General features: G+C 29.8%; 1 protein-coding gene across 1 annotated transcript in view; it reads right to left on the reverse strand.

Moving 5' to 3' along the window:
* The window catches only part of LOC117176598 (rhamnogalacturonate lyase-like), a 103,614-nt gene extending 98,594 nt beyond the window's left edge, over positions 1-5,020 (reverse strand). Inside the window, exon 1 of the mRNA XM_033366851.1 lies at positions 4,771-5,020. Coding sequence (XP_033222742.1) covers positions 4,771-5,020 — 250 coding nt within the window. The remainder of the gene's footprint in view (positions 1-4,770) is intronic.
* Between the last annotated feature and the right edge of the window lie 3,917 nt (positions 5,021-8,937).

The raw sequence follows: 8,937 nt of genomic DNA on the forward strand, positions 1-8,937 counted from the left end.
GTTAATATTATAATTATAAAATATTATATTAATATAAAAGTATAGTTGACTAACTTTTAATAGAAGTAGTTAAACTTTCAACTAAAACAATTAGTTTTCTGCAACAAAGAAATTTTGAATCAAATACATAACTGAACGAATAAAATTTTTTAATTGTTTTCAACATAATAGTAAAATTTTAAATCAAAAAATTACATTTTCATCCAAAAAGCTAAATTGTATACTAAAAAAGGGAATTTCTAATAAAATACATGAACCTTGCACAAAAGAAGTTTATTTTCCATGAAGACTAATTTTCTGAACAAAAAATTAATGTTTAATCATAGTTAAATTTTCGACAACAAAGTTTAATTTTCTACCAAAAAAGAAGAGTATTCAATAAAATACAAAAAATTTTAACTAAAAAGATCACTTTTCATTTAAAAATAGAATAGTTAAATTTGTGGTTAAAAAAATAATAATTTTGAATCAAAAAGAAAATAAATTTTGTACAAAATAGTTACATTTGCAGAAAACAAATTTATCCAACTAATTGTAATCATGAGCCAAAAAAAATATGAGAAAAAAAACGATAAAATTCTTTGAAATCGCTTGAAATTATTGAAATTAATTGAAAATTCGTTGGAATGCTCTAAAAATATCCTGAAAATTTTTGAATCCTTTAAAACCGCTTAAAATTTTTGAAAGCTCTTGAAAATTCCTTACAAGTTTAAAAATACCTTAAAATTTTTTCAAATCCTTTAAAATCTCATACTGAATTATTGAAATCAATTGAAAATGCCCTGGAATCTATTAAAATATCCTAATATATATCAAATCCTTTAAAATCTCATATTAAATTACTGTCAAAAATTGAAAATTCCTTGGAACGTCTTAAAATACTCTCAAATATTTGGAAACCTTCAAAATATTTTGAAAGACCTTGGCATTTTTTAAAGATTTCTAAAGTACTTTGTAATTTTTTTAAATAACCTTGCTAAAGTTCTTAAAATTCTTTGAAATTCCTTTTAATTATAAAAATAAGTTGAATATACCTTGAGATCTTTCAAAACATCCTCAAATATTTAAAATCCCTAAAAACCTTTTGAAATCTTTAAAATTTTTTAAAGCTCTTGAAAATATCTTAAAATTCAATAAATACCCTGAAATATTTCAAATCCTTTAAAATATCACACTAAATTATTAAAATAATTTGAAAATTTTTTAAAATATTCTCAAATATTTAAAATCCTTAAAAAAATTTTTAAATCTTTTAAATTTGTTAAAGCTCTTGAAAATTCCTTGAAATTTAAAAAATACCCTGAAATATTTTAAATCCTTGAAAAGCTCACACTAAATTATTAAAATATTTCGAAAATTACTTGAAATCTATTAAAATATCCTAAAATATATCAAATCCCTTAAAATGTCATATTAAATTACTGTAATCAATTGAAAATTCCTTGCAATCTTTTAAAATTCTCTAAAAATTTTTAAATCCTTTAAAATCTTTTGAAACACCTAGATGGTTTCCTTAAAAAAATTTCCAAATACTTTAGAAATCTTTAAAAAAATAAGTTGTAGGTGTTTCAAAAGATTTGAAGGGATTTGAAAAATTTTAGAGAATTTTAAATGATTCCAAGGAATTTTCAATTGATTACAGTAATTTAATATGACATTTTAAGAATTTTATATATTTTAAGATATTTTCATAGATTTCAAGTAATTTTCAAATTATTTCAAAAATTTAGTGTGAGCTTTTTAAGGATTTGAAATATTTCAGGGTATGTTTCAAATTTCAAGATATTTTCAAGAGCTTTAACATATTTAAAAGATTTAAAAAGATTTTTAAGGATTTTAAATATTTGAGAATATTTTTTAAAATGTCAAGGAATTTTCAACTGATTTTCATAATTTAAGGGAATTTCAAAGAATAAAACCAATTTTAAAAGGGTTGTTTAAAAAATTTTTCAATACTTTAGAAATCTTTATAAAAAGTTCTAGGTATTTGAAAAGATTTTAAAGGATTTGAAAAATTTGAGAGAATTTTAAAAGATTCCAAGCAATTTTCAATTGATTACAGTAATTTAGAATGATATTTTGAAGGATTTGATGTATGTTTTAGGATATTTTGATAGATTTCAAGTAATTTTTAAATGATTTTAATAATTCAGTGTGAGCTTATTAAGGATTTGAAATACTTCAGCGTGTTTTAAATTTTAAGATATTTTCAAGAGCTTTAACAAATTTTAAAGATTTTAAAAGGTTTTTAGGGATTTTAAATATTTGAGGATGTTTTGAAAGATCTCAAGGAATTTTCAACTTATTTTCATAATTAAAAGGAATTTCAAAGAATTTTAACAACTTTAGCAAGGTTATTTTAAAAAGTTCCAAAGTACTTTAGAAATCTTTAAAAGATAACAAGGTCTTTCAAAATATTTTGAAGGTTTCCAAATATTTGAGAGTATTTTAAAATTTTCCAAGGAATTTTCAATTTTTGACAGTAATTTAATATGAGATTTTAAAGGATTTGATATATATTAGGATATTTTAATAGATTCCAAGGCATTTTCAATTGATTTCAATAATTCAGTATGAGATTTTAAAGGATTTGAAAACTTTTAAGGTATTTTTAAACTTGTAAGGAATTTTCAAGAGCTTTCAAAAATTTTAAGCGGTTTTAAAGGATTCAAAAATTTTCAGGATATTTTTAGAATATCCCAACAAATTTTCAATTAATTTCAATAATTTCAAGCGATTTCAAAGAATTTTAACGTTTTTTTTCTCATTTTTTTTTGGTTGATGATTACAATTAGTTGGATAAATTTGTTTTCTGAAAATGTAACTATTTTGTACAAAATTTATTTTCTTTTTGATTAAAAATTACTTTTTTTTAACCACAAATTTAACTATTCTATGTTTAAATGAAAAGTGAGCTTTTTAGTTAAATTTTTCTGTATTTTATTGAATACTCTTCTTTCTTGGTAGAAAATTAATCCTTGTTGTCGAAAATTTAACTATGATTAAACATTAAAATCGACGCATGCATGAAATTAAGAATCACGCAAAACATCCAAATCGCCAATTTCTTCAATTTCTTTCAGATTACATTTAAAAAGTGCATTTATTTATCACATATTGTTACATAAGAAACATGTTTACATTGTAGTTATTTTGTAATATCTATCCTAATTAGGAATAAGCCTACTTTACGCAATCAGAGTATCAATGCTAGTATTTTTCATGTAAACTGCAAAGCACAATGCTTAACACTTGAATATTTTCCAGGCAAAAACTTATAAAAACCTAATTAGGAATGAGAGTGAGACTTATCCTATCTTATACTATCTTATTTAGTATATACACTATGTACAAAGAAGCTATATAGTTCGAAGGTGATTGTATTAAATTAAAAGTATATGATGTGGAAGTTTGTGTTTGATTCTATAATGAGCTGTTTCATGATTAATCGAAGGTATATCTTTAATCAAATCAATGTGTTTAATCTGTTCCTCGTGGAAGATTTTAGTTAATTTATAAACATGTTCTGCAGTATTGTTGATAGAGTATTTCTTATGTAGGTCCTTAATCTTAGTAGTATTATCTATCATCTTTAGGCACTTGTTTTGTACTACCTGTAATTTCCCGTTATTGGAATTGCACGTATTACTACATATTGGAGCCGCATAGAGCATAATGGGTCTTATAATAGTTTTGATAATAATCAATTTGTTAGCATCTCTTAGGCCACTATCCCTACATAATAATGCATAGAGCATTCCTATAGCTTTGTAGGCTTTCTTACATGCCTCCCTAACATGAAAACTGAATGTGAGTGACTTATCAAGATAAAGCCCTAAGTATTTGACGACTTTTTTTAATTCTATATCCTGATCATACATACGTAGCGGTACAGGCATGTCTCTGATCTTTTTTTGGTAAATTATAATTAGATCAGTCTTATCTACATTAATTTTAAATTTCCATTTTTTATAGTTGTCTTCTAAGATCAGAATATGCCTCTGCAAGTATTTTAATGCCATACATATGTTTGATGAAGATGCATAAATAGCCGTATCTTCCGCAAATAACGCTTTATTGGTATGTTTAGTTGAAGGAATATCATTTATATAGTATATAAAGTACCTAGGTCCCAGTATGGACCAACTAATTGAGATCTTAATTAAATATAAGGGTACATTCATTTTACAGAGTTTGTATATAAGGCCTTTGTGCCACACAGTATCAAACGCTTTTTCTAAGTCAAGGAGTAATAGCGTTGTACATTTATTTTCATTGAATTTAGTAGATATGTGATTTGTCAGTCTCAAAAGTTGATGAACGGTGTTATGTCCTTGTCTAAAACCGCATTGCTCGAGTATTAATTGTTTATGCGTATTTTCGTAGTCAAGAAGTCTATTGTAGATCATTTTTTCAAATATTTTACTTATAGTTGGCAAGAGGCTGATTGGTCGGTAGCTCTGGGGAAATAATTGATCTTTTCCTGATTTATGAACTGGAAGAATGGTCGCCTTCTTCCATGCGTTTGGAAAGTAAGATAGCTTAATGCAAGAATTGAAAATATAGCTCAGCTTAACAACAGCTTTCTTAGGCAAATTTTTAAGGACTCTATTGGGAATATTGTCATAGCCAGGAGCTTTTTTGGGTTTAGTTTGTTTAATTGATAATTTAACTTCTTTAGGTGTTATTAATTTAATAGAATCAACATTAATTCCAGAGCTGTCGATTTCATCATACCTTTGATTTACAATTTTTCAGTCTCTTTATTACTCATGTCAGTAGTCAGTCTGTGAAATTGTTCATACTGGAGAGCCAGGACATCGGCTTTGTCTTTTTCTGAGAAGACTAGCCCTTGAGGCCCATGCAGGATTGGCACAGTTGTTTTAATGCTTCCTTTTAGGGCTTCAGTCATTTTCCAGAGGGAATTATCTTTAGTTTGCAATCTAGTTAGTTTTGTTATCCAATTTTTATTTCTATGTTCCCTTTGCTGTTGCCTAATTATTTTCTTTAGTTTATTCATTATGGTTTTCAGATAAGGGGCTCTACTTTTTTGCCATGATTCTTTATTTTATTTCTGTCACTAATTAATTGTTAAACGTGAGCGGGTGTGGTGTAAGTGAATTGTAAAGGGCGAGCTATCGGTATAATTTTTGATATTTCTTGAGTAATAACAGTAGAAAAAGCAGGAACGCTTTTATCTATTTCGGCTTCTGATTGTAAATTATTTTCTATTTTAATTTTAGCCTCGATATTGTCTCTAAAGGCCCTCCAATTTGCTCTTTTAAAATTCAAAAAGGTTTTACGCGTTGTTTGAAGATTATTTAAGTTATTTAACTCTATTATTACAGGGTTGTGACCAAAGTGGAGTTCGTTTAATGTTTGAACACTTTACTAGATTTTTGATGTTTTTAGTGAGGGTGATATCTACTGTACTGGATGCTGCCATGTAATTATAGGGATAGAGTGTATAACCATCAGGGCATTCTAAGTTGAAAGGATGTCTATTGATATAACTATATAGTGAATTCCCGTTCTTATCATTACTGGGGCAGTTCCAGGCTGTATGCTTTGAGTTTAGGTCACCTGCTATTAAGACATTTTTCCCTATCGCAAAAAGTTTGTCAAGATCTGAGTCATGTAAAGCTTTCTGTGGGGGTAAATATACCGAAATAATTTTAAGGTTATTTTTTAGTTCAATGCCAACTGCTTCTATGTTCTTCGTTCCCACATCTATTTTGTGAAATTGTATTCCCTTTTTAATTAATATGACAATGCCACCTCCTCCACTATTATCAGGCCTGTCTTTCCTCACAACATTATAGCCCGTGATTCTACATTTGGATTTATTTTTAAATCTTGTCTCGCAAATCAGCATTACGTCAATACTATGTTTATTCATAAAATAAGTAAGTTCTAAGATATTTTCCGTGAGTCCATTGGCATTCCAGTAAGCTATTAATAATCTGCCCAGTCTATTATGTGCTTGCGTCATAGTTTAGCAGTAGTTGGGTCATAACAGTGAATTTTTCTATCCTACTTTTACACTTACTCAACGAGTTGTTGATTTTGTTTAATGACTACAAAAATTCATTTAAATCAAATTGTTCGTCTAACTTGGTTAATTCATCGCTTATATTACTTACAAGTCTTGAGGTGCCTGAGGAAGAAATCGCTGCTGTTCAGCTTTCAGTCCTCTCTTTCGTTTCAATGCTTCTTAAATGTTCACTATACTGGGTGTTTACTTTCAACTGTGCAGCAGTTGGCTTCAAAGGTGGAAAGGAAGTTGCTGAGATGATATTAGTTGGCTGGATTCTGGTTCTCGTACCTGGCTTCCTTCTTGCTTCAACTTTGATTATATGCTCAATGTAGGTAGGGCATTTCCTGTAGTTGGCTGTGTGTGCTCCTTTGCAGTTGGCACATTGAGGTTCCGAATCCGAAATCTTATGGCAGTCCTTCGTTAAATGGTCTTCCAAACATTTGACGCACCTTGGTGGATAGTGACAGTAGGCAGTACCGTGACCAAATTTCTGGCACCTGTAGCACTGAGTTACTCCAGAAGAATTCCTATATCTTTCCATATGTATTTTTACATTTAAAATGTATCTAATTTTGAATGCCACTCCTGCTTTAGTTCCAGGGGCGAGAGTGATTAGGAAGAATGGGTGTTTCTGAAGAGATCCTTTTTTTGACTTCATTTTAATGCAGTTCGTGATAGAGGGCTCCTGTTGTTCCAAATCTTCCTTTACTTCGTCAGGAGTGAAGTCTGGTAATCCCTTGATGACCATTTTTATATATCTTTCTTCCTTCGGTATATATGAGTGGAAGTTTATGTTGTTACTGGAGAACAATTTGATCAATACGTCATGATCCGTTTTGTTTTGGGGCCTAAATGTGTACGTCCCCTGATTTATCTTTAAGATAGGTGGATTCTCAAGCTTGAGTCGAAGTTCTTTCAGGAGTCCTTGAAGATTAGGTATTGTAGAATTCACCACAATCGGCGGCGGTGGTTTGATTTTGGTCGTTAGGTGGTCATTCTCTCCTTGCTCGTCGTCTTCAGATCCAGATAGACTTGCGTTTTCTGTGTCCATGTTGTCCTTCATTTCCGTTTCCAAGCCCTCGACTTGCTTGAATTTATTCTCAGTTTTCAGCGGTGGTGCAGAAGATGTTCCAGATGAGGTCTTTCTGGGAGGTTCATTTTCGTTCGTATTTCCAATTTTTCTTTTTTTTTTGGAGATGTTTCTTCTGACAACAGTCTCCCAGTCAATTGCGGTTGGAGGAGCGTTGTCCATCGTTTCCATCCACAAACGCGCGCCATACGCCTTCGCCTGTAGTATATAGCTACGAGGAGGGCGCGAGGATTCGTAACAAATCTGTTATTCGTAAATGAGACTCTGAAGAGGATTTGGCGCATTCAATGTGTCAATCCGCAATGAATACCTATCCAATGATGCTATGAGTTGAATCTGTTCAATGTGTTGTGTTCCAATTTCTTTCAAATGGGGAGCGAGATATAAATAGAAGACCACCGAAGTCTTCCGAAGCCTTCAGATCGGCAATCATCGCACAGTAAAACTCCGAAGTCGAATCGTGCATTTCCGGCTTACATACGAACTCACAGTTGTAATCATGCACCTTCTGTTTTGCGGCTCTCAAACGGTAGGTATGGTGGGGGTAAATTTCATCCACGATCTGGCAGCTCTGGCGTCTTTGCAAATTTTTACAACTTTTTAATAAACGTTCTCTGCAGGTGATAATGTTTGTTTAATGGCCTCGTCTTTATAAAAAACAATTTTAAAATCTACAGAGATGATAAATGAATTTTTCCAGGTGCTTTAGGCTTTTCTAATTGTAAAAATACATTATCACAAAATGCCACAAGTCTCTCAAATCATCAATGTAAGCACAGTAAATTTGGGAAAACTGATTTTCGTATTTTTAAATAATCTTTTTTTTATCTGACGCTAATAGATATTTATGAAATTCAAAGTATTCTTACTAGTAAAAATACGCTAGAAAAATTACAAATTATTCCCAAAAATTAGCTGTCCCTCGTTTTTTATTCTTTAGACTTGCCAAATTTTTCTTTGTATAGTTTCACCAAGACAATTAAAGTCATCGAATGCAGAATAGATTTTAAAAGCCAGCTGGAAAAGGATTATTCTGAAAAATACGATAAAAACTTTTCTTGTAAACAATCTTTTTGTATTTTGGTTACATATACTTATTAAAAAATGTTTCCTAGTTTATTTTTATTAGTAAAATCCCTTAGATGTTACAAAGATCTATTATGGTTGCTTGAAAGCAGAGAATTAAAAAAATACGAAAAACTCACTTTTTGAAGAATTTACTGTGTTTACGTTAATTATTTCTTAGACGAATTAATTTTTTAAATGTATTATTGCCAGCGGAAAAGATTCAAACACATACAAAAATTATTTCGTCGTTATGATATTCTTGTAGGGCATTTAAAAAGCAATATTTTTCTTTTCTTGGTTTTTTTTATATATTGCGTTATTTGGCTTAAAATGTTCATTTTCGTGTGTTTTTTGGAATTTTGTAAATGCTATAACTCTGGAAATTTTTGATTTTATTAAAAAAGTCAGCAGGGTAAATTGCTCGTCTTTTTGAATACTCTAGATATCCATACAGAGAATTTTTGAATTCAGGGGGTCCGAAAACGTGGACATTTTACAAAAAATGGGGGAGGGGGGTAACATTTTACACAAATCTAATATCATCTCTAAAGATAATGTAAAAAGAGATTTGTTTATAGAGAATAAGAGAAAGTATAGTATTGGAAAATAAGATATTCTAATGAAATTGCAGGACCCAGGGTTTTTAACGGCACTGTCTAATATTACGTCTTTTTTTATAAGTTCAACCGCTCGTGTATAAAGGTCAAACTGGAGATGGGTTAGTCTTACGGAAAAATCCGCA

The sequence above is a fragment of the Belonocnema kinseyi genome, chromosome 7 (genome assembly GCF_010883055.1).
Source record: "Belonocnema kinseyi isolate 2016_QV_RU_SX_M_011 chromosome 7, B_treatae_v1, whole genome shotgun sequence".
Taxonomy (NCBI): domain Eukaryota; kingdom Metazoa; phylum Arthropoda; class Insecta; order Hymenoptera; family Cynipidae; genus Belonocnema; species Belonocnema kinseyi.